Source organism: Eurytemora carolleeae, unplaced genomic scaffold (assembly GCF_000591075.1).
Source record: "Eurytemora carolleeae unplaced genomic scaffold, Eaff_2.0 scaffold164, whole genome shotgun sequence".
Taxonomy (NCBI): domain Eukaryota; kingdom Metazoa; phylum Arthropoda; class Copepoda; order Calanoida; family Temoridae; genus Eurytemora; species Eurytemora carolleeae.
The window spans coordinates 45979-72718 of NW_019396218.1; the positions used below are offsets into that span (position 1 = coordinate 45979).

At 30.9% G+C, this 26740-nt stretch overlaps 2 protein-coding genes across 2 annotated transcripts; one reads left to right on the forward strand and one right to left on the reverse strand.

Moving 5' to 3' along the window:
- The first annotated feature begins 4792 nt into the window (after positions 1-4792).
- Positions 4793-8482, forward strand: LOC111698430 (uncharacterized). The gene is made up of 6 exons (XM_023468769.1): positions 4793-4900; positions 5232-5317; positions 5989-6064; positions 6420-6549; positions 7936-8012; positions 8364-8482. Exons 1-6 carry the CDS (start codon positions 4828-4830, stop codon positions 8417-8419), a joined length of 498 nt encoding a protein of 165 aa, XP_023324537.1. The 5' UTR covers positions 4793-4827; the 3' UTR covers positions 8420-8482.
- Positions 8483-18800: 10318 nt separating this feature from the next.
- LOC111698444 (atrial natriuretic peptide-converting enzyme) lies at positions 18801-24342 on the reverse strand. Its single transcript, XM_023468788.1, has 8 exons — positions 24197-24342; positions 22650-22747; positions 21837-21891; positions 21097-21172; positions 20779-20866; positions 20321-20394; positions 19633-19748; positions 18801-19011 (listed from the first exon to the last, which is right to left on the reverse strand). The coding sequence occupies exons 1-8, from the start codon at positions 24302-24304 to the stop codon at positions 18880-18882; spliced, it is 747 nt and encodes a 248-aa protein (XP_023324556.1). The 5' UTR covers positions 24305-24342; the 3' UTR covers positions 18801-18879.
- Positions 24343-26740: the final 2398 nt, after the last annotated feature.

The window sequence follows — 26740 nt, forward strand, 5'->3', positions numbered from 1 at the left end:
TGCCCAGTTTTCATGGCAGTCCGGATCCATGTGAACTAGATAATACAATCCAGTGCCAAGTTTTGTTTTCTTTAGGTTCAATGGAAAGTAAAGTTCTGTTTTGTTTATCAAAGTTTATAAATATTTATAGTTTATCGTATAAACATGTTTATAAGTGCAACAAAGTGCAGTTTCAAGAATAAGGGATTATTTAAAGCGTAAATAAGTTCAGAGATACTACAGATCATGCGTCACTTATAACAAGACAAAATGTGTTATTTTAGCCGCATGTTTATATTTTTATCCAGGATTTAGATTTAAACCCGTTTTTCAAATTTCTTTATTGAGAAGAAAAAAAATGTTTTGAATTTTTGTTATTGAGATGAACAAAATTTTTTGAATTTCTGTAATTAAGATGAACAAAAATGTTTTGAATTTCTGTTATTGAGATGAACAAAATGTTTTGAATTTCTGTAATTAAGATGAACAAAAATGATTTGAATTTTTGTTATTGAGATGAACAAAATGTTTTGAATTTCTGTATTTAAGATGAACAAAAATGTTTTGAATTTCTGTTATTGAGATGAACAAAATGTTTTGAATTTCTGTAATTAAGATGAACAAAAATGTTTTGAATTTCTGTTATTGAGAAGAACAAAAATGTTCGAATTTCTGTTATTGAGATGAACAAAAATATTTGAATTTCTGTTATTGAGATGAACAAAAAGAGAACAATAGAAAATCAAAGTTCGTGGAGAGTAATCAGTTTCAATTAATACTGAATTACTGAGAAGACTTTTCAACCTCATATCTACCCGTTATTCGACCTTTTTTATTATTTTATCTGCTTTTCAGATACTTTATCATTAAACAAATTTAAAAATTTGCCTAAAAACACGCTTTTGAAGATTATATGCACTTCCTATTTATCAATCTGGGTCCAGTTGCCAAGGGAACCCCCTAATATTCTAGATAAATAGACGGAAAGCTAAGACGTGCTTGAAAACGAGCGCAACCAACCATGCAGTAGTGTATACTGCATTATCATCCTTCTCAGCATAATTAGGGGGGTCGCGCTCAGAGGGGGGGGAGTCCGGGGGTGGGGCGCTTACCGTGCTTCCCCGCCTTAGGGTAAAGAAGGTGGGGCCCCGGGAGGGAAACAATCGTTAATATTAGAAAATTAGTTTTGAAAAAATGTATTTTATCATCTAAGTTATCAACCTTAGAAATGAAACGTACGTTACAAAAATATGGGTTTTAATTTGAAATTTTTCAAAATATGAAATTTCAATTTGGCAATTGATTTTTTTTTAATCATTCTCAATTTTACGTAGATCTTTTAAATGTCACTAAGGATTTTTCGGGCAGTTTAAGCTTAATTATCATATTTATAGAGTTGTTTAAATTAGAATATGTTACATGAAAAATTTTGAAACCCTGTAACATTTATTGCATGTTTTGCAAGGCACTCTGTATATGAATCATCGATACATTAGTGTTTTTCCATATATAGAAGAAGAACATTGAAAGAAAGTGGAAGGGGGCGGGGGAGAAAGTATGACTGAGGGGGGGGGACGTGAAATGAAAAAATGGAAAGAATTGAGCTTGAAGTTGTACATTTCAGAAACATCAAAACCTCTTTCTTTCTTCAATGTATTATATATTTTGTCGTCTTTCTTCCCCATTCTTAGTTTACATATATATGTTACCTAAAAACTAGTCTAATAGAGGGGGTAGCAGTACGAAGAACGTTCAGAAAAACAGTAAATCAATGAGATATTTCCTGAGGAAAGTAATATAGCTATTCATCCTCCCCCCCCCCTAACCCGGACACAGACAAAGAATCTAGAATCTTTGTCATCTTAGAAAATAAACAAAAGAGTATATTTGTTATTCTATTCAGGTCCATATAGGAGTGGGTTAACCAAACATTAAACAAAATAAACATTGCCAAAGTTTAATTCAGTTTCTTTATCCTCCATCATTATTATTCTAAATCCAATATTTCTTTTCTATAATGTAACTATTTACCAGTTGTATTTTTATGATTTTTAAATGAAAACCCTGTTAATATGAAAATACAAAAACAAAATATATACTTTTGGAAAATGTTTTTTTAAGGCCCCTCCCCCTTTTTTATTTACATGTATATGTCTGTTTAGACATTGCAAAATACAGAATTCTTAAAGAAAGCTGAAATGGATGTAATGTAGATTTTCTGACATTTAGTCATTAATTATTATTGATTTCCTAACGTCACTACAAGATCTATCTATCTATATATCTATCTATCTATCTATATATTCGTATCCGCTTAAAGTTCCACTGTGCCGGCTGGGACCGTGTCTTGTACACAACTGTCGATGGAGCTTTGAGCTTAGAGTTTATATTTCTGGGGGATTTTCGTGGATTAAAATTTTTTTTATTTCCGGGGGGATTTTCTGGGATTTTAGTTTTCGATCCTAGTCGATGGTCTGTATTAAGGTTGATCATGTAATCTAAAATAGAATCAATGTTAAATTTTAGTTAAAGTGGCGAGGGAGTTGTAATTTTAATGGTCTTTCCATTTATAGTGGAATGTCTGATCATAGAGAATAGAATATATATTAGAGTGGAATTTACTAGAAAAAAGTGTAAAACGGCCATTTTGTTGTACTGTTTCCATACTGCAGGTGTACTTCACATATTTATGCTATATAACCTTTTTGGCCCTGGAATATTATTTTATAGAAAATCTAAAAATGATTGTTAAAGGAAAACCAAATTATGAAATAGGCTGGTTTCATAATTGACCAATGATAATTTCACATAGACTCTATGCCTTCCACTTTACAAACGATGGTTTTCCGTTATAACTATAAATCAAATGATGTTTTTTATTCACCTTATTCATTATAAACTTTATTTAACAGTTTAAAAAATTCGAAATTGAACATACTGTATTAGTGTACTCTACTGCATATAATTTGTGAACATTTACATGATGTGTACACTTTGAACTCCCTTTCAGGCTAAAAGGGACTGAAAAAATCCATACCGAGAGATTCTTTAAATTCCCCTCTAATATATATTCTATTCTCTATGTGTCTGATTCACAATTTGGTGTCTTTAAAAGATTTGTCTAATTATGAAAAGTATGAGATATCTCTCAACCTTTCTCTGATTTTTTTTGATTGCGCATTTCTACTACAGGAGCAATGGAGGAAATTGTCAGAAATTAACGCTTTTGAACCAGAAGAAAACTATGTTAACTTCCACATTATTGATCAGATAATTAATGGTTTAAAGGGTATCGTTGTGAATCGAAAGTAAAAAATATTACTTGAAATGTCAATGACCGACAATCCCATAAAAAACGTCATTTTTGAAGGATCTAATCTAGTAAAGGGTTTTCAGAATAAAGGAAAATTTTCGTTGTTTTCGCTAAATTTCGCTTCAAACTATTTCGCGAAAAAATATACGAATTTAGAAAATGTGAACATTTCGCGAAAAAAATTTACACGAAATGTTCGCATTTTGCATTTTCGCGAATTATTTCATCGTTTTTGCATTTTTTCGCTTCATTTATTTTCGCGAAAAAGTTTGCGAAATGCGAACAAAAATGTTAACATTTTTTCGCGAGAATTTTTGTTTGCTCAAACCCTAATCTAGTCCTAGAAGTAGAATGGGGGGAGTGTGAAAGAATTTTTTGGTTTTTTAGATAAACTTTAGACCGTAAATGTCAGCCGGGCCCCAAGTTTTGCAATTTTTCCTGAATAGTTTTGAGACATGTTACTGTAGCAAAACAACAAAGCTCTAGTCCAAGACACCAACTGTCTGGAAAACTTTTTATGAAGTGTTCATAATTTTCTTTAGCTTCAACTTTTTGATGGTAAAAATACGGACCTTCACATGTGTTATCGTGTTATGCATAGGGAGGGCGGAGGTGCAGTTAAACGGCAGTTCGGTGTTTAAAAAAATCATAAATGTTTGATAACTTTTTTATTAATCAAGCTACAAGGCTAAAATTTATATTTTTGAAAATCCCTTAAAAATAAATGTATCACATGTTAATATTTGTCAACATTTTTCGACGTACTTTTTGAACTTTTTTAAAATCCTCCCTTGCACAAAAGGGACTTGCTCATTTCTACTGAAAGACAATCATGAAGAAAACCTTTGGAATAATTTACTTTTAAATCTAGAAAATCAATGTTATCCTCATGTTATTGATTGATTGATTGAATCAGACATTGAAATTACAATCCTCAAAGATACATATTTCATATTTAACTGAAATACCTTATGTTTTGAAATGTTTTCAAGGAAGGTTGTAAATGAACTGATTACTCGCCTCAAACCTTAGTTCTCAAATTCCTACATCTTTTTGTAAAGGTCACTTAACAAGTACAAAATGAAAATAGATGAAAATGAACAAAATGAAAATAAAGTTAAATAAACACAAAAGATTAAAGATGGAAACGTTAAAGATGATCATTTAAAAAGGAATTGAACTTTAATTTTCTTATTCCTTAATCTTTGCAATCTGATGTTTGATATTTCAAGTTATGATTTTAAAAAGTCTAAAATATCAAAGGTATAATTACCACCAAGTAATTTTGTTTTTATTGTTTTACAAACCTTTCAATACAAACATGAAAATAAAGTTGAATCCATGATACCAGGATGTTTAATAAAGTTGAATCCATGATACCAGGATGTTTAATAAAGGAATTGAAATTTTATTTGATTTGACTAAACTATTAACTCTTATCTTTAGTATTTACAACTTTAACTTCATAAACGACTTAAAGTAAATATAATCAACGTATATTTAATCATCAGTTGAATTCTAGTTCTCGGCAAGAAATGAATTATTTACTAAATATTTCAATTGTTATTATTTTCTTGGCAAACCAGTCAAATGCTATTCTATGCATAGGTATTATGCCAATATTTTAGAATCATGAAAAATGGGGGACAAAATTTCTGCAAAAAAGGGGAGGGAAGGGGCGGGTGGGGGGGGGGACTAAGTAACCGCTGAAAAACGTCTTATAAAAAAATATCACTGGAATTAAATTACTAAAGAAACGTCTTCAAACGCGCACTGATTCCAATATTTAAGACCGGACGGTATTAAAAAATTATTTCGGCCCAAATAATTTAACCTTAGACATTCAGGTTAATACTCACTTTTTGAGATTAAACTAACTTTTTAACAAATTACGCCAATTAATAACAACAGTTATTTTTAAGTTTTTTAAAATGTTTAGGCTGTACTTCAGATGGAGGAAACAATCCGTATTGTGAAGGAGAATTCTCCCTGACAGCTCCTACAGACAAATACGTGATAACAAACGTAAGATATTTACGGATAATTCAAATGGAACAAAATTTTAAAAAATAGTTTTGAAAAAAATTAACTAATTTGGACCAACACCGTCACACAGGTAGTTTTACTCGTAATATTTTTACTTTCAAAACAAAATATTCCTAAATTCTAAAAGCTGATTTATCCACTGAATGGAAAAAGGTTGAAATTGGAAACGCAGGAAAATTAGTTTATACTCCAATTTTCTAATACCTATAACTTTGCAACCAGATGGTGTAAACCATTGATATTTTAATTGATCAAACATAATTCACAGTTTGAGTTATCAAGGGTCTATGCCATTGGGTTGCACACATTAAGGGATAAGAAAATCAGAGTTGTGGCAAAGATTCAATTCCTTATCATGGTATCCATTCATCTAGTTAACCTATCTCTTGATATAAATTCCAAAGAAATTATTCATTGTGATTAGTCAAAATTATGACTTGTGAAACTTTTCTAGATATTAATATCAAAATACTCCAAGTTTTTCAAAATCACGAACATTTTTTATTTTTTAACGAATTTATGAAAGCAATTTTAGGGATATCTCAAAATTGTTGGTATTGGAAACATTCTGTTAAAATTGTCAAACAAAATGTGTTTAATTTAGAAATTATTTTGAAAGATTAGATATTACAAACATGTTATCATTGTAGTGCAGCGCTGTGATGACACATTGTTATGTACAGTACATAGATGAAAAAACAACTGGTGGTATGGCAAGATGGAATAGTAAGTATTTAAATAAACTTCTAAAAGACAATACATTAAAATATATTTCATAAATCTTTATACATCGGTCAAAACATTAGTTGTATTGAGGAACTAAATGTAATTTCAAGTGACATTCCAGCTGAAGAGCAAAAACGATTGAGTTATCATTGTTTTTCTTAGTGGTTCTCTGAAAAATGATTAGTGGATAATTGCATCATAGAAAATAAAGAAAATTGAGAGAATTGATAAAGCAAAAACTATATTTATGAAAAGTTTAACTAGGGGCATTACACTCCCCAATCTCAATTTTAAGGGCAGAATCATAGACAAAAAAGCCCAATCGGAATAGGATTATCATATTTAGTTGTTTAAGGGAATTGTTGCAATATGAACAATGAGAATGACTCGAGCTGTAGAGGAGTTGAGCATGATCTAGTAGAGGGAATTTATGAAAAGTGGACAAAAAGATGTACAACAGATCTATGTAATACAGTTAACCCAGAGTAAGTAATAACAACTCCGGAATAGGAAGAATACTTTTAAACATTTTCCCTACATTGGAGCACATCGGGAGTAACTAACCTTATTATACAACATTGCTGTATACTATGAAACATATTGTAATTGCATTGTATTCTGTATCATGTAATGAATATGTACAAGCTATTTATTTCTTTGTTTATATTATCAAACATACAGAAGCATTTTGTTTGAGATTCCAATCATTATGGCAGATGTATAACTGTAAAAATTCAGAGTGTACGGCAATAAAAGGGTGAGTGTGACAATGAGAGACGATTCATAAGATCGTTATAAAGATCGTTTTGAATCCTAAAAAACTAAGTTATCAAAATTAGGTTGCACGGCCTATTTTTGCGTTTCATGAACAAAATAACATTTTATTGAAAGCTCTTATGTCGTGTAGCTATTGTTTTATAAAAAAGCAAACTGTCTAGTCTCCCAATTGAAAGCAAAACACCCCCATTGTAGTTGCGATCATTACAAAACTGTGTGAACTTTTAATTTGAAAATCTATAAAAACTATACCTTTCCATATAGTTATAGTATTTATTTTCAAACACAAAATACAAAATAATAATGTATGATGGTTCAGATTGACACCTCAACTGCTTTCTACTAATATGTTTATAGTTATTTTAGCGATTGCCATGAAAGACGAAATATCGCATAAAGAACAGATTATTCTAAAGAGTAACACAATATCAAGATCAAGTATTGATCTTGATACCCACAAAATACAAGTTCTCAGCGCATGCGGGATTAAGGTTTCCAATTTTTCGTTCAATCTCTTTCGCGAAAAATTTGCGAATTCCGCGAAAATTTTCGATCTTTTGGTCAAAATCGTATTTTTGTTTTTGCAAAAATTTTCCACAACCCTTTTTCTCGAAATTTTAAACTTATTTTACTAACGTTTTTGATAAGATATTAAGAATTTTTTCATTTTCGTTAAAAATTCTTGTTTCAGAATTGTCAAAGTTGAAAACTAAATTGCTGATCTTAACATCCCTTACACACAGCAGTTGCTGCAGATATATTTAAATAAACTTTTTAACTCTCAATGATTATTTACCAAAGATTGACATCAAAATGAAATTCAGTCATTTTTAAATCGTTCAGTTAAACACCCTATAATAGATAAACAGTATTTTAACATTTTAGGGTTGTTAACCGTTCTTAACAAAAGATCAATATAAGGTACTGATCTCTATATTCTCAATGTTATAATTTCTGCAGCTCTTACGAGATATATAATAAAGATTAAATTAATCTGTAGTTTAACAAAAGATCGAGATCAACATGATCTCGATATCCACAATAAAACTACCACCGCAGTACAAAACAAAAAGTCACCTTATATATATATTTAGAGGTGGAAGTGGAGGAGATGGTGAGGGTGGAGGTGTTATTATTGCGGATGGTAAAAACAGTGCTGGTTTTGTGTCAGGTATAAAGGAAAGTTCAAAATTACAGGGATATGGTCTCAGAATCAATTAGAAATTGGTTCTGATAAGTAAGAAATTATAAGTAATTAATTAACTTAAATTTTAAGAACAAACCTGGGACCAAATTTAATAAATTTGAGCTACGTCGCTGAACTAAACCTATACTGGTACTCAGTATACTGCCGGTAAAAATTAATTCAACGATTCAAAGTTTAAAGATTTATGTGTATTTGAATCAGTTATTCAAGATTTGAACAGACTGTAGGTAGTTCAGCAACCTCTCCAATTCATAAAATTTGGTCCCGGTTCAATTACATTTTAATTTCCAATTACGTCTAACATACTTTTTTAAGGCTATCCAATGGCTATGGTTGGGTCTCTGCTCTTTTCCTGGATATTATGTATTTAGAAAACTACGATATTGTTTAAATTATTACAGTTTGTCACAATAAACAAAGATATTTAGAGACGATATTAATTTTTTATTTTAATAATTATGGTATTGTTTATATTGTATAAACAGTCTCCTAAGCTTTCCAAATGTAAAATATCGCAAAAATAAATTATGTTTATCTACATCAACGATTATAAAACAAATATAAGCTGGGCCAAAATGTCAATAATTGGCCTGAATCGTTGATGCATAAATGATATTATACTTATTCAATCACAGTTTATAAATTCTTGTTCATTAAAGACATTGGCAGAATTGAGATTTTGTAAAATTTTCCTACATTCATGCTCCCTGTTCGAAATGGTCCTTAAAAGTATTTAATTTTTTATATTACTTTCTTATAATTTTTGTGAAATAATTTGATATTTCGTTGTGCTCAAATAAAGCATATATAATAAAGAATAACATTTTTTTATATTTTGGAAATGGGAGAAAATATTAAAATGATATATTGCGTGACTCTTAGATCTTGTTTAAAATTTACCGTTTTATTTTTTAATTCCACGAGCCGTCAACGTATGCTTATTTTTAACCAGATATGTTATTTTATTCAATTGACAAGCTTTAAAAACATTTCTCTCTCTTGAAAAACAATGTCATATTATGACATCTATTTCAATAGTATAATGGTAATTTTATGTTTGTGTAAATACAACAACATAATAAACGATTAATGATTTCTACCAATGATGAATTGTTAACTTCTACATTTTGAAACCATGGTGAACCAGTTATATCAATATATGGTTTTACTCAGCTGAAAGAGGGTTCTGACATTTTTTGGGCTCTATAAACTATTATGATATATGTTAATAAATTGAACAGTTAATTCTAGGACACCCTGTGATAAAGTGTATAGTACTTGTTAAAGTCTCCATTGCTGGGCAAACCAGGCCCATTCTAGTTTAATCAGTATTTGCAGACACACAGCTTTTTAACAACCATTATAGTATCATTATTATTAATGTTGTTATCAGCGAGACCCATAACATTGTGGAATAGAAAAAAAGACTATTTAACAACTATAAAATAATTATGATTTTTATTGTCCAATAAGCATGAAACAAGACAACGGTACAATAAATTACAGTAAAATACACTAAAAAAACAGTAAAATATTGTAAAATACAGTAAAATACAGTAAAATGCAGTAAAATACAGTACAATACAGTAAAATACAGTAAAAAACAGTAAAATACAGAATATTACAGTAAAAACGGTAAAATACAGTAAAATACAATAAAATACAGTAAAATACAGTAAAATACAGTACAATAGAGTAAAATGCAGTAAAATACAGTAAAATACAGTAAAATACAGTACAATACAGTAAAATACAGTAAAATACAGCAAAGTACAGTAGCATACAGTAAAATACAGTAAAATACGACCCATGTAACTTAATACAATGATTTGAAGCAACTGATGAGATCAAATACACGTTGTTTTAACTATAATTATAACACTGTTATTTTGGTCGCAGTGTTATACAGTTTTTGGACAGAACTTTTCAATTTATCGAGAAGATTCAAACCTTTTTTAGATGTATTTTGTCCCGAGCTTTAGCGAGGGTCAAAATATAATCAAAAAAGGCGAAAACCGTCGAGATATAGAGAAAATTTAATTCCAAAAACTTTTAGCACCTCGTGCCAAAATAATAGTGCAGTGATAGGTAATTTTTGGAAACTTTGTGTACTTGTCCTATTTCAATGGCTATTTCTATAGATCAAATAAGCTTTGTAACAAAGCATAAGTCAAAATATGAAGTTGATATTAATTCTATTTTCATTTCAATTGAAAAAAAAAATTTTTGGAAATATCCAAAAATTTTTGGAGAAAATCCGGGAATCAAACAAAACTTTTCACAGCTAATTTAACTTTATAGCACAATGATTACTTTATAGCACGTTTATTATGAAATTCACGATGAAGTGAGTAAGAAATTACACAATAGTTTTATAAAAATGGTTTTGGTATCGTTGTATGGGTTTCACATAAACTTTACCAATATTACTATTTTTATAATTGTTAATATTCTATTATTTTCAAAAATGTTCAACAGTTGACAAAATAACAAAGAGTTGCGATGAAATTAGCAAAGGAATTGAGTCTTTGCCACAAACTCAAATGTTCTAATCCAATTATATCTGTTGGTTTAAACCATTGAAATTTCAAACTTCGATTATTTGATCTAACATAATTTGAAGTTTGAAATAATTACAACATTAGGACGTAGAAGATAAAAGAATTAGAATATCAGAGTTTGTGGCAAAGACTCAATTCCTTTTAACATTCAATATAGAAGATAACGAAATCTTCTTCATTTTTTACGGTAAACTATAGGTCCTGTTTCAATGCCTAGTAACCCATTTTCATCCATTAAATGTAGATTTTTTTGTATTTTGTATTTTTTTACTTTATTGTTAAGCTATTTAGTTTTAATCTTTAAGTATACAAAATATTTTACGTTCCTTTTGACAGATTTTGAATGGGAGATCAAAATATGACAGGATGCATTTCGATAAAGTTAGATTTACGTGTGTTGCTCATTTAATAGTTTTAAAGGTACCGTTGTGAATCAGTCATGCAATTTTTCATAAGCGGTCCTTGTCGGCCTGTAAGAACATTAATTCCGTATCACAGCTGGGGGAGTTCCACCCCCCTCCTCTTTTTTTCTAAAAAACTTTTAAAAAGCTTACATTAGAAGGTTAAATCTTCTTAACTTTTTAACATCATAGTTCTGAACAATTTTTGCCAGCATTTTTTTATGCGCGCATATAGAAGGGTGGAAGACAGTCAAAAATTAGAAATGCCGCGCAAGAAATTATTTTTTTAAAGGCAAAATGAGGTGGAAAAGATGGAATATGAAAAGATTGACAAGGAAGAATCATATTTCATTCATTTTTAAAGAAATAAGCGAAGAAATTTGAATTAATTTTACCCCCTTTTTGTAATGTTCATTATATTAAAGATTTTTGCGCATATATTAGGTAACTTAAATATTTACATGGACACCTTACAATAGGTAATTGTATATATATTATATAAATCGCCCCAAACTATAATTTGTACGGAATTTTTTTTTGCATTGGTTTGGCATTGATCGCTTAAGAGCTTCTGTCCGTTTTGACATTGATAACTGAGCCTGTGTCCGTGTTGACATTGAAAGATAAGCTTGTGTCCGTATTGACATTGATAGCTGATAAGATTTTGTCCATTGATTTTGGCATTGATCGCATAACAGCTTGTTTTCGTGTTGACATTGATGGCTGAGCTTTTGTCTGTGTTGACATTGATAAGATTATGTCCAGTGGGTTGGCATTGATCGCTTAAGAGCTTGTGTCCGTGTTGACATTGATAGCTGATAAAATGTTGTCCATTGGTTGGACATTAATCACTTAACAGCTTGTGTCCGTGTTGACATTGATAGCTGAGCTTGTTTTTGTGTTTACATTGATAGCTGATAAGATCGTGTCTATTGGTTTGGCATTGATCGCTTAACAGCTTGTTTCCGTGTTGACATTGATAGCTGAGCTGGTGTCCCTGTTGACATTGATAGCTGATGAGTTGCACCTGGATTGATACAGTCCTAAAAGCAGTTTTAGGTGGACGGCATTTACTACGTTTACAGTCTTATCCTTCGTGGGTAACTGTATCTTTCCAAAAATATGATTCCTATAAACTGTAGATCAGTTTTAAACCTTGGAATTTTCCCAGTAGTTTTACAGGGGAGCAGTGTGAGATTCATTCCCTTTTCTGTGCACAGTGTACTCTCAGGTATTAATGAACTACTTTTGCGCTCCTCTATACATGCGTCAGTAAAAGTTCGTCCACATAATGCGTCGCCATTAATATGTTGACATGCTTTCATTAATTATCATCATATCATGTTATTATCAATATTAACGTTTTGACGTTTATTGGATACAAACAAACAAACAGACAAGCCAAATTTATATATAGATGGGCAAAGAAAGTGTACAATTGAAGAGCTTGATTATTAATTTTGTAGTGTCGTCTTTGAAATCTTATCCTTTGTGGGTAACACTGTGTTCTCTGTGAGAATAAATATGTCTAATTTTCTAATTGCTGAGTAAGAGCTAACAAAAATACTAAACATACCATACGATATTTTATTTTTGGGTGCAAACTACAAATAATCTAGCTTTGATTTGTTTTTGTAAAAAAAATATCAATTATTATATAATGGTTCATCAATCCAGAATTCATTACGGCCATAAATAACCTCGTTTAGGTATTTTTAACAGCTTGAATGGACAAAACCGCCATAATTACGGCATTCCCATTCTGATCTCAATAGAGGTACTAAGTGAACCTTGTTTTATTGTACTGTAACCCCCCAGACCCCCTAGATCTGAGGTCGAATTTAAAGAATTTGAGTCATGGCTTAAATTTGAGACGCAGCTCAAATATGGTTGTTACACGTAAAATTGTATTCAATGTTTTAAGATTAAAACCGGTTTTTGGTGGATTAGAGACGCGGCTCAAATTCGTTAAAATCGGACTCTGTATTGTTGGTGTGTACTGTACATATTGTTTACCAACAAACACTCTATAGATATTTATTGTTTGTGTGTACTGCACGGATTGTGTACCGATAAACACTCTATATCTGTATTGTTTGTGTGTACTGCGCAGATTGTTTACCAACAAACACTCTAGATCTGGTGGTTAAAATCCTCTACGGTTCTGGACTAGGAAGGAATTTACATAATTTGAAAATATTTTGTTGTTATTATCATTATCATTACCGTTATTATTACCAGGTATATCTGCAGCTGGGTCTCTTATAACTCTCTTCAATAATATTCTAATAAAAACTGAAGGAAAGTACAAAATAATAATAATTTTAGTAGAATTAATTTCAAGTTAATGATTCACATCGATACTCTTTATTCTGATTACTGATCTGATTACTTTGATAAAGCTTTAAATGTTACGTCTGTAAATCGTACATGCCACTATTGAAATGAAGGGTCACTTGGATTACGACTACAGTCCTTTTAATAAATGTTTTAGTAAAAAAAATGTCTGAACTTTTTATTGCCAATTGAGTTTTTGAGAAGGTGTAGTGTAATGGAGCGGATCGAGAGGGGAGTGGGAAATAAATTAACCATTGTAGTTGTAAGTAAGTACTATAGGTTTGGTCATACTTTTATAAACATAAACAAACAACGGAACTGGAATGTACTGCAGTATACAATCCTGTGTTTACATCCATATTGTCTATTTAATTATCAATACTAATTTTCAAATATCTACATTTTACCACCCCAAAGAAATACGAGCACACTATATACAAGTGTACACTGTACAGTGTTAGATACGTAAACATATATCGTGATGTACACAACTCTATTAAATAATTAATAGGGAGGTCGGTTGTATACATCTGAGGCAAGCTTTACCTCTTCGTTTTATTACTCTATGGTTCTGAAAAAATATGTAAATTATTAACAGTACATTAAACAGGCACAGAGTATGTTTATGGAATCTTGTTCATGATCTGTTATGATCTTTCCTGCATTTGCTGTGTAATCTACATGTACTTGGGGTTTTCTCATGTACTTGGTTGGACACAAGGTGAGTACGTAAACTATATACAAGGAGAGTACATGTTCTGTATACAAGGAGAGTACATGAAATGTATGCAAGGAAGGTACATGTACATGTACAATGTACCTTCTTACAGCCTAGGATAACAGTGCTCTGCTAGAAAGCTCTCTGCACTATTTGTAGTGAACGCTGAGTGCAAAACAGGGTATCGTTATGAAAACCAGTTTTAAAATTTCGGGCTCTGTGAAAAGTGTCTGCACATATGGAGGGAGGGAAGGCCAAGCGGCCCTGAACCCCGTTCTCAATTAGCTAGCCTCCTTCTTTTACTACAGTGCCCACAGCCGGGTACTAAGTCAAGAAATAGGAATAACAAAGAGCTAATATGTAATACTGATCAGGTTTTAAATCCACTCCAATTAGCAATCTAAGACCTTTCTAGAAGGGTCCTTTCCCTGCTCCCTGAGCAGATCATTCTGCAAGCAGCAGTGCACACTAAATGCGATACTTCTGCTGGACTTGGAAAACAGTATAACATGCATGGACATGATTTTAGCGAAACATTCCTAATACGCCACTACTACAAATCCTAATCCTCATCTCCAACTCTCCTCTACCTACCATCTTTCCTTCTCACAAGCAGCGAAATGAGACTCGAGGACATTTCTCTATTAGATCCTACAAGAAAATTACCTCTAAGCGGGTCATTTAATTATCGTTCGTTAAGTAGCCCTCCATGTATAGGAAATTAAAAATGTGCAGTTTATAGCAAGGAAGATATTGCTCCCTGGCTGGAAATAGAAACTAACTTGAAGTGAATTAGAAGTGATAACCTTGCCAATGCAAGTAGAAATGTTGAGCGCTTCGAGGCTGCAATTACAATTAAAGGGAGTGTTCGCGAAAAATGAAAGGGGGTATAAGCTAAATGCGATAAAAAAGCGCTTTTGATCGCTACTAATCTTACTTCTATCTGTTGCGTCTATAAGATGAAAATTGTTAAAAACGACTAATACCGAAGAACGTAATATCATTACAAATTTAGAAAGATGCAACAAACGACTTAGACCGTAAGAAAATCTATTTAATTTCAAACAAATCATTCAGATATTACAACCTATAGTCATCGATTATCTTTCGCCACATTTGTATATAGTTGATTTTTCATAATAGGCGGGCAAAGGGAGGCAATAAAAAAAGAAACTGCGGACACGCAGATGGAGATGGAGAAAAAAGATGATTGTTGAACATTTGAAATTATTAACCGTGCCTCATATCATTTTATTTTAAAAAAATATAAAGGATAAATTATAAAAACATTGTTAAAAACATGTACTGTATGCAAGGTGAGCACATTTACTGTTTAAAAGGAGAGTACATGTACTAAAGACAAGGTGAGTACATGTACTGGATACCAGTTGAGTAAATGTACTTGGTTTGAATGTTAATATTGTGTGGACAATAAGAGAAAATAATAATTGTATTTCGTAACAGACACGCCTTTATAAAACAAATACATTTTCAAGGTTTGCAAGACATATGTTGTACAACAAGACTAGAAATTATGTAAAGCTTAATTTCTCAATGAAACTAAAAATCTACGAAAAGTTTTTTTTTAAATCCCCCAACGGCCATATTTGTTTCCAGGATTTCTTGAAACAGCTGAAAGCATTTCAGAAAAGGAATTTACAACTCCAGCGGATTTTAGAAGAGTTAAAAGTATTTATGAAGCTCTAGGCAAGTTGTTTTGATTATTAAATTAGAGAAAACAACAGATATTAACCTTTTTTAAAGGAGAATGTTTTGGAGTTGTTTCCCCATTGACAGGGCTTATTCAACTTCAATTAATTATTGGATATTATTATTCTATTGGACAAATTATAACTAAAACTGTTGAATATTCAGGTAAATAAAATAACTTATAAAGAAGAATTATTTTAAAAGTTTATAATGCAAGAGACACAGTTTGAAAATTGAAAACCCGTTTGAATGAATGATATAATCCAATTTATGGTTTCAGATATTGGAAGATTTGAAACCATATGTTCTGCTATATTACCAACTTCTCTACTATTCTGGTTCTATTTAATAACTTTACAAGCGGAAAAATCATTTGACACTATTGAGGGTAAAGTTACGATTGTTTTGTATTCAAGGGTCCAACCCAGTCAAAATTTAGAAGTATCACTAATCATTTTGAAAATTTTAAAACAAAAATAGAAAATACGCTTAATTCGTTAACTGTATTATTGCTTGCTTTGCAGCAATATTAAAACTAAAGAGGGGTATGAAGCGCCCTAGGTCCAATTATTGTAAAATTACTAAATAATTGTTAAATGCTTAACAAACAAAAAGAATGAAACTTCAGTGAGGACTCGACGAAATGTATTCACTCATTGATTCTTTCATTCATTTCTTGTATAAATGTTGTTCATTTCATAAATGTCGGTCCATGAATATGCTGAATAATAACAAAAATAAGTGTAATATTTGCATTTATATGTACAGGATTAATTGTAAGAATGGAAACTGCCCTGTTGTACAATGAGGAAAAGAAAACTAAACTACAGTATAAAGAATTGATTAGGAAAAACAAACATTAATATTTGAGAAATTAAAAAGATTTATATTTCTTCAAGATAATGAGTACTGAGTCCGTTTCTGAGGCCATTCATTGTTAAAATTACAGTGGTCGACCACAAACACGTCCCCGATTGTGGTCGTAAGAATTATCTATTCATTAGATACGAATGTAGCTTGAGGTATCTAGCGGCCAAACAATTGTCCCCCAAAGTACGTATACGTCAACAAGACGCCCAATCGTAGACAAGGTTCGGCCTCCATGGACAAAATAAGGCCTATAAGCAAGACTACAATACAAAACAATTAGAATGATTGTTTGACCCTGGGACGTCTTATATAAACCCCATTTTTTAAAGGACAACAGAAAAATTTTATGATGTCGCCTCGAAAAATGTTTAGTGAGTATTGCCCAACAGAATATTCACGGCATTTAATCTTTTAAAATATTGGAAAACGACATTTGTCATTTTTGTATGGGATATGGCGCAGGACGTACATAGTGAGAGACGATTTCTGGTCGACCATTGTAGTGTTAAAAATCGAAACAGTTTCTGTGTTAGAAATTCATAAATTACGTTTTAGAAATATCCTTTCGTTAATTTTCCGTAAGTTTGAGTTTGTGTTTTACAGAAGTTTTACCCGTCTCCAACCAATCAGTGGAAATGGATACTTTGTGTTTCAAAAGAGTACAGTTGTCAGGTATAAGTACAACTTGTACATTTTACACTGTACTGTTTACAGTTTACCAATAAGGGTACACAACACATACTATATAATGGCTTAAAACGAAAGCAAACTTTCGCACAAAAATGCGCGCTTGCATATTCCGCAAATTTCTGCGCAGATTTGTGCCATTTTTGTCCGAAAATGAATTTTCCGTACAGTTAATCCAGAGGCAAAACTTGTATGTTTTTAATCGCAGGATCATGTAGTTATCTTGTTTTATCGTCAAAAAGGAATAAATTCCTATTGGGTATCCGGAAATCAATAATCAAGAGTTTCTACAGAGAATATCGAAATCAAACTTTGTAGATTAACGCGCAAAAGTGTCACTCTTTGTGGGTGACCTTGTAACTTTCCTGAAAAAATCTGAAGAACAAAAGTAAGAAAAAATCCCCCCCATTAATCTATTTTTTTTCAGCATAATCTCCACCACTGTTACATACCTCATTATATTGGTCCAGTTTAAGATGGCGGAGAAATAAATTTAGGCACGTGTTAAAAGTGGTAAAATATGTAAACAAATCTTCATTATGAATTAAAAATGCAAAAAAAATTAGGATAAGCAGGATTAACTAAAAAAACAAATTTTTGAAATGTAGTTTTTCAATCGATTGTTTCGTTTTTTTTCTTAAAAACTATTATAACTTAGTTTCATCCTTTAAAAAACGATAATTTCGTTTTTAGATTTTTTTTTCATCGTGGACAAAACGGAACGAGCGTCTTTTATAAAGTCTAAACTGCCCAAATAGATTATCAAGTACAATAGGTGGCAACAGAGAAAAGGATCAATTATACACGACGTCACAAGTGTCAAATATAACAAGGAAAACGAAATTTTTTCATATTAGTCGACATGTTTTTCAAGATTAAATAAAAAAGTGTAAAAACAGAAAATAAATAACACTTAAAATTGCACCCTTTTCACTGAGAGATAAGCTCTTTGTTCTAAAATTATCACTAATAATTTTGTTGGAGACAATACTGAGTTGACATTTGTGATGTAAAAATACAGCTGTACTAAGAGTGTACAAATACTACGTTGCTATCTATTGTACTTAAAAATCTATTTGAAACTGCCCACCTTTTACATGTGACCACAACTGTTGTATAACAACAGGTCACTGTAACCAGCTTTTGAATATTCATTCATTTTCTGTTTGTTGCCACTTTTAATATCATGTCATAATATGATAAGAATAAGCTTTTTTTTGGAATTTAAATAAAAAACGAGCAAGAATACTCATTTTAAAAACTGAAAGGAATTTTAAAAATAATCATCATGCAACATGATCAATTATATAACATTTATTGATTTTTCTTATGTATGGTATTAATATAATTATATAGTAGATTACTTAAATATAATTATATAGTAGATTACTTTAATATAATTATATAGTAGATTACTTTAATATAATTATATAGTAGATTACTTTGACACAAAAAGTGTTTGAAAAAAATACAGTCAAAATAATATGCATGTCATTGGTTAAAATATATAAAAAAACTTTTGCAATCTGCAAAAATAAAATCAGTGTTTAAGCTTGATCAGTGGAGGTTTCCACAACATTAGGTGTACACTCGCCCCAGGATTCGTACTCAGTGACTTCTTCTATATTCTCACATGTACACTGGTCAAGCTGGCAGTTCATGATGGCGTAGTTGCAATCCTAAAAATAAAATAAATAGATGTCTTACAAGCTCAATGATCAGTAGCGCGCCTGAATGTCTTGCAGATATTTGTTAAGTATATTCACTTAGATTTACCGAACCTTAACCAAAATTGTGAAACTTTATTAAAAAATTTTGATTAAATTAATTTTTTTTTATTTCCTGCAGTGTCTTTGTAAGATTAAAATAAAGTTTAATTATTTAATGTAAATACAGATTTTTTTTAGTGGTACTTGCATAGATTAAGAACAATACAGATAGAACGCTAGATGTCGTCTTTTCAAGATTCAGGGTTTTTCGTTTACAGGCGGAAGCCCAAAGAAGTTACGCGCATGCTCCCTCTTGTCTTGTCTTTTAACGGGGCATACACGTAACTCTGTTGGGTGTCTGTCTCAGGGTTATTGTGAACGACAAATCCTTAACTCTTGAGAAAGCGACATCTAATGTTGTATCTGTATTGTTATTAATCTATGGGTACTTGCTTATTTCGACACTATATGAAGATAGCCCTCTATGATCAGGGATGTCTTACAACTGAAATTATGTTATTTGTGCAGCAAGATCGTTGACAACAAATAAAAGACGATATAATTTAAAAACAAAATGGCGAAGAAACTTACAGTTTGATCTCTGCAATTCTTGGTTGGGTGTTCCTCCCTCCATTCAGCCTTGAAGTACCAGGGGTCAAGGCACTGGTTGTTAGTGCAGGCACAGGGCTTGTCTGCCTCACATTTACCTGAGAAAAATGTAGTTTTCTCAGAGAAGGTTTATGAATGATCAAAATTTCAAAAATTTGTGCTTAAAGTTTTTTATATTTGCAAACTTTGAAAATGCACAAAAAAATATTATGAAATCCGCAAACTTTTTTTTTACAATGTGCAAACAGGAGATGCTCACAGATAAAGCCACAATTAAAAGTTGAAATAGAAGATGGGCGCAAAACGCCCTAAAAGGGCCTTGTAATATTTGTTTATTTGTATATATGTTAGCTATAGCTGCCCAAACTGCTGACCGATTTTTTTTATGGAAACACATGGGTACCCTGGGGGGTCAGAGATATAAAAATTTTTTACTTAACCTATTGTTTCTTATTTTATAAGTCAGGCTATGCAATAATCCAGACAAAAAATTTCCTCTTAGGGGGTCCCATATCATGCCTAATTTTAAGTTCGGATTGGATCGTTATGTGCATTTATGAGTTATGACAATAAGTCAAACATTATTTAAACAAGTGCAAATTTTGAGAGAGAAACGTATTAAAAGTTTTTAAAAAATTTAACACGTAAATAATATTATAAATAAATATACCGAGATTAACGCAGTCAGATAGTTCCTCACACTCTGAAGGAAGCTTCTCTAAGACGCAGAGACTGTTTTCACACCTAAACATCAGGTTCAAAAATAACGACATGAAGGATAAAAAATTATTCAATAGCAATGTAAAATTTTACGTTTTCATAAATCTTGCAGAAAATATACAATGGTCTTAGAAACAATTAGCAAAGTTTAAGAGCAGACATAAAAAATATCTGTCGCAACCTAATTATTAATAATAAAGTATTGTAGCCTTCCCCCCCCCCTCCCAATCAAACAGGTATCCTTGGAGGGTCATTGGAGGCTCCCTGGATAACTGCCCTCTTCAAGGATTTTATACGCTGGTCAGGCTAAGGGATTTTAATATTTAGGAATTATGTATATTTTTGACAAGCAGGTCTTAAGAAGAAAGCTGTTTCATAATTTTGATAAGAATATAATAATAGACCTACCCACATGTATATCCCTCTGTGGTGGAGCAAAAGTTTTCATCCTTAACACAATCCTCAGGGGTGGAACATTGAAACTCACATAGGTTATCTAGTTATTGGCAATATTAGAGCTTTGCCAATTGAAAATGTATGGAAATTTCCAAAACGTTTTACAATCTAAAAGTTGGTGACAATCTTAAGAATGAATTGCATTAATGAAAACGTTTAACAATCTAAAATTTAAAAATTTGGCCAATCTTCAAGAAACTTTTGGCAATCTAAAAAATTCTAGCAAATATAAAAAAGTTGGCAAAAATTGTTTATTTGTTATTGTTTTACCTGAACATGAGCACTCCTTGTCTGCACACTTACCCAGTCCAGTGCAATCAGTGCTATTGTGGCACTCCCACTTATCCTAAAGTAAATATATAGAATGTATAAAGTATGGAATTTCCGGCTGAGGAAACAAATGTTCGGTAAAGAAACAAAATCACATTTTACAGAAACACCCTATAAGATTAATTTATAACTCATGTCTCATGGTGATCCTCTTTTCTTTATATGTATATAAACATTTTTATAAAATCAATATACTAAATATGCTTCATGGACAACTTTAAAAATGTTGGTGGTTCAACTTTTCAAAAGTATACCCACAATCTTTTCTTTAGGTAGTTATCAATCTTTGGCTTGATAATGCTCGACTTAGAAACATATTCATTAACAATATATTTCAAGTACCCCAGCAGGGATAGGGTTAAGGGCACACAAAAAAAAACCTTTTAAGAAAGAATTGATAGAGAATCACGGTTGTAGAAACTCATTAAAAAAATGACCAGAGGTCGGATCGATTTGTGACATATCATTAATCATATAAACGTATGATCTTGATTTCAAATGTGGACACTTTTGAATTTGAGGATAAATGTTTGATCCCTTAATTAATAAAAGAGGAATTGAATTAATCTGAATAAGAGATCATAATGCTTGATCCCGAGATTCACAACATAAATGTTTTGACTTTAGTTTACATAAAATAATCCAAAAATACATAATCACAAATCACAAACTAAATTCACCTCCGGATCTGAGATACAGGTTCCATCACGGCAGAAACAAGTCTCAGGAGTTTCTCTAAAATACAATACATAATAATTTTTAATAAAGCAAAGCCTACTGTTGTGTAGGCAAAAAGTTTAACGGTTATGTGTTTATTTTTAACTCTTATTGTTGGAGTTTATTTTGATTGATAAACATTTTTCTGAGAGTAAATGATGTATTTAAATGAAACCGGCTATCAAACCTGAATATATATATATATATATATATATAGTTGGTTTCATGGATGAAAATGAATTTCAGAACTTCTACGGTTTGATCTTTAAAAGTGGTTTTTATTGCTTGATTTATTGCAAAACTTGTTTTACTATTTATATATTTTTTAATTTTTGAAATTTGCATTTTATTTGCCTTGCAAGATTGCATGTAATGTTTGCAACCCGAGAACCAGAATATGGCATGCAAATTGCAAATAAAGCCTGAATTTGAGGAAAAATACAAATATTGTGTTGAAAGCTATAGGAAAAAATTCAATACAGAATCCAACTGGACCTTACTGAGGGAAAACTGAAAAGAGCACAATTTTTTGTTCTTAAAACTTTTATCGAGAATTTGAGCAAGTCATGTTTATTTTATATATCTTTTGTTGCTTTACAAGAAATAGCGGAATCAATTTGCTATTTAAACAATTCATGTAAATTTAATTTCTTTTTTTCAAAAATCTAAAATTTAAGAATTCGTTGATGTGAATTATTGAATAAAAGATAGAGATATATAACTGACAACAAATAAACCCTAATTTTAATAAATGATATTAAAAAACAAAGGATTACTTGCACTCGCAATCCTCGTAGTTGTTGCATTGAGTATCTCTAAAGAATGGATTGCCAGCTGTTATACATGAACCAAATCTACAGACACAGCTTGCATCCTAAAAAATATACTGTAAACTCCAAACATTGATCATAAATACAAAGAAATTAGTCTTTTTGCACAACTTTAATTTGTTTGTCCCCTTAAATTATAAATTCTCTTTTGATAGAAATTTCTAAAAGTTTTAAAAAGGTCTACCAATATTTATAATATTTGATAGTGATATTCTCAAAGAAACATCCTCATGCTTTCCAATTTGAAAATCGTCTTTAATCCTTAAAATAATTTGCGGCATTTATTTGTCAACCTATAATAATGCTTCTTGAAAAAAAAATAATTACAAATTAACCAAAGTGTTGCCATTTCCAAAATGTGGTCTGTTTTTTGTACTTTTAAAATTAGCAGAGATATGAAGAATTCTGAACGAAATCGTTAATATTTCAGGTAATTTTGAAAACACAAAAAGGCGGACCACATTATGGAAATAGAAGCTTTCTATATTACAATATTTAAGCCTCTCATAAAACTTTGAAAGCATTTCCATGTATGCTGTGAGATCAATAAGTTTCGCTAAAAAAAATCAGGGAAACTTTAAAAATCTCATCCCTGAAATTTTTTTTTTAAGTACACTATATTTATACCGGATATTTTTTGAATCAGTTGATGTCAATCAGATCTTTGTAGTAATTGTATGGAGCGTTCTCTCAAAGTATATCAGCTTCGTTCGTCACAGCAAGAAAATGTTCAACATGGTCTCAAACTTGATCCATCAAAGTCTGTTTTAGACCATTTAAGAGCGTTTAAAAAAAGATGAAGAATTTAATGTAGGAAGGACTTTTGAGGATTTTCTGGTTTTGATTTACATACGAGATACATAATCATTGTCATCCCTTTGGTCCTATGTCGGAGACTTTGGGACAAATTTTGCCCAGATCTTTGTGATTTACAAATCTTGCTTTACAACCTTGTTTACAATGTAAAGGTATATATCAAACTGTCTGGCAAACAAACTTCTAGAAGCCTTGTTAATATGATCTGAACAATTTTTAATATTTTTGACAATCTTTGGGGTCTGGATGGTCTACTCCCGCCCATGGCATGTTATAATCCTTCAAATATTAATTTTTTCCTTCTTATCCCCATTAAACTGCCATTATAGTTCATAATATCGTTTTAAAATACGTTCTGGGTTCTGTTTGGTTATTGCATCGTCTAATAAAAACATTTTTGGGCAACCAAGCCTTACATTACAACAACAATCTGCCTGACGCCAACCTGGCCAATAATGTATCCAGTATAGATAAACCGAACTTGTAGAAAAAAATTTTGATCTGAGACTTTTAGAAGTACCCCTAAAAAAATGTCAGCGAAACTTACTGATACACCTCGTCGCGGATTATATGAACTTGACCGGCCGTTACCAATAAACTTTTGTACTGGTTCGGATAAAGCACATAATATTTTACGGGACCAAATGTATCTCTATCAAATGCATCTGTATCTCTACCTGAATATCTAAACACTCGGCCTTTGAACTACAATCTCTGGTAAAGGAGCATTCTTCAGAGAATACACCCTGTACAGATAGTACAGTCAGTACAGCAAGTACAAACATATTATCTGAAACAATTAGTTCAATAAACTGATTCTATTTTGCAATAGCTGTAAACCCATTCCATTTTGGGAGTACATTTTTAGGCAGTTTCAAATTTTGTTTTGAATGTTTTTTGTTTGATAAGATCTTAATATTTGTATAGTACGTGCAGAACATATATTGTTCGAAATATCGCTGTTTTTAAAGATTTCTTTATCATTCTAAACGCTTGTATCATGCAGATTTAAATATGTTGGCAATTTACGTTTATACTGCTACATTTGAATTTGATCTATACTACACAATACACATAGTATAACCCTTACTTATGTATACAGTACATACAGTTCATACAGTACAACAACAAAAAATTATTTCAGTTCAAAACTTAAAAGAAACTGTCCGGGGGTCCCAAACAAAACCTGGCTTTGTGATAAGAGAGTAGCAGTTTTAGTTTTTAGTCTATGAACTTGTTCAACATAAATATCTATTCATTACTTAACAATTGTAAAGCAAATGAAGAAGGGAAAAAAATTTTAATTCGAACTTTTTCAATTTTTTTGCAGAAAAAAAAATATCAGACCTGAAAACTTTTGAATGGGATATCCTTAATCATGATCAGTTAATTAATCTGGAGATTATTATCAAGAGGAGAACAAGCTTTATTCAATCTCGAGATAAAGAAAAAGAGTGGATCAAGCATTAATCCTGATATCCAGAAATCAAAAGTTCCCAGCTCAGTATGATAATACATGGGAGGATACTTGGATATTTGAAAGATGCAAATATTAAACCGCCGAATATTTTGTTATTTTAAAAATTGTTTGATTTAATGCAAAAATATTATTGTTTTGGTAGCATATCAACTAAGAACAAATACTTTTATCGTGGATTTTTTCGGGAGTATTTTAATTTTCCGTGTATTTTGGTATATATTGGTACATACGCTTTATGTTTTAAAAGAATACATAAATTAAATAAGTTGGATTTAGTTTTCGAATCTATGTTGATTGGTTGAATATACCTGAAATACTGGTCTCATACAAGAGCAATACCACTTTATAAACCAGGCTTAAACAGGCATACATGCATTGCAAATACAGGCAGTACAGGGGGAACTTCAATAATATTAGAGTTTCTAACATTTTATCCAAATCAATTAAAAAAACCTCAGAAAATATATAATATATAAATATTTTAAAATCTAATAAATGAGATAAAATATTCTTTGTGTTGCCCTGTTGATTTGGATTTTCCAGATGGCAGGGTCTAACCTAATCTAACACGTTCAACTTGAACATTTATTTTTTAAACTAAAATATTTTGAAAAAGGAAAAGTAAGATTATAAGTTCATAATATAATAATTAACATATTTTAAAGAAACGATAACGATAAACTATAAATTCAAAAAACAATCCAAATTAAAGTTGTAATCAGTTTTGAAAAAGGGAAACATGGATAAATAATCAGTTTTCAAAAAGGTAAACATGGATAAATAATTAGTTTTGAAAAAGGGAAACATGAATAAATGATCAGTTTTCAAAAAGGGAAACATGAATAAATAATCAGTTTTGAAAAAGGGGGAAACATGGATAAATAATCAGTTTTCAAAAAGGGAAACATGGATAAATAATCAGTTTTGAAAAAGGGAAAAATGGATAAATAATCAGTTTTGAAAAAGGGAAACATGGATAAATAATCAGTTTTGAAAAAGGGAAACATGGATAAATAATCAGTTTTGAAAAAGGAAAACATGGATAAATAATCAGTTTTGAAAAAGGGAATCATGGATAAATAATCAGTTTTGAAAAAGGGAAACATGGATAAATAATCAGTTTTGAAAAAGGGAAACATGAATAAATAATAAGTTTTGAAAAAGGGAAACATGGTATATATATTTATATATTTCTTCTTTATCAGAAAATTGTTTTAAGTTTACCGTTGTCAATCGAACATTCTCCTTGATAAATGGAAAAAAAATTGAAATTAAAGTTTGTTCATAATCCATGTAATAAACCTATTTTGAGATAGTTCCTATAAATATCTTCCTTGGTCATATTGTTTAGCATGGAAAAATTTACCGTCGAATCAGCCCAAAAAAAAAGATAAATTTTAAACAAAGTAAGCATGAATAAACCCTTTTTATAGTTTTGTTGCTGCCTAGACATATTCTTGTTTTACTGGACAATCCGGCCAGTAATTAAAACAAGTATAGAAGATTATACCAGTTTCTACCGGACACCAACCTTTCATTTATGCATCAGCCCCCTCCCCCAGAATAAAACATACCTTTTTAATGTACTTTTAGATTGCCATACATGATTCACATCCGCGGTCTCTCAAGAATTTTAATTCTTACGTTTGTTACAGAATGCATATAATGAATTTTATTAACCGACAATTTACGTGATTTTTTGTGCAACTTGTTTTTCGCACAAAAATGTCAGTGGAACTTT

Excerpts from the sequence above, each read along its gene's own strand:
- LOC111698430 (XM_023468769.1), top strand. The coding sequence starts at position 4,828 with ATGAATTATTTACTAAATATTTCAATTGTTATTATTTTCTTGGCAAAC. Across the intron at positions 5,318-5,988 it reads ACAAATACGTGATAACAAAC|TGCAGCGCTGTGATGACACA; the intron begins GTAAGATATTTA and ends TTATCATTGTAG. Across the intron at positions 6,065-6,419 it reads TGGTATGGCAAGATGGAATA|GGAATTGTTGCAATATGAAC; the intron begins GTAAGTATTTAA and ends TAGTTGTTTAAG.
- LOC111698444 (XM_023468788.1), bottom strand. The coding sequence starts at position 24,304 with ATGTTTGTACTTGCTGTACTGACTGTACTATCTGTACAGGGTGTATTC. Across the intron at positions 22,748-24,196 it reads CCGAGTGTTTAGATATTCAG|GATGCAAGCTGTGTCTGTAG; the intron begins GTAGAGATACAG and ends TATATTTTTTAG. Across the intron at positions 21,173-21,836 it reads CCTGTATCTCAGATCCGGAG|GATAAGTGGGAGTGCCACAA; the intron begins GTGAATTTAGTT and ends TATTTACTTTAG.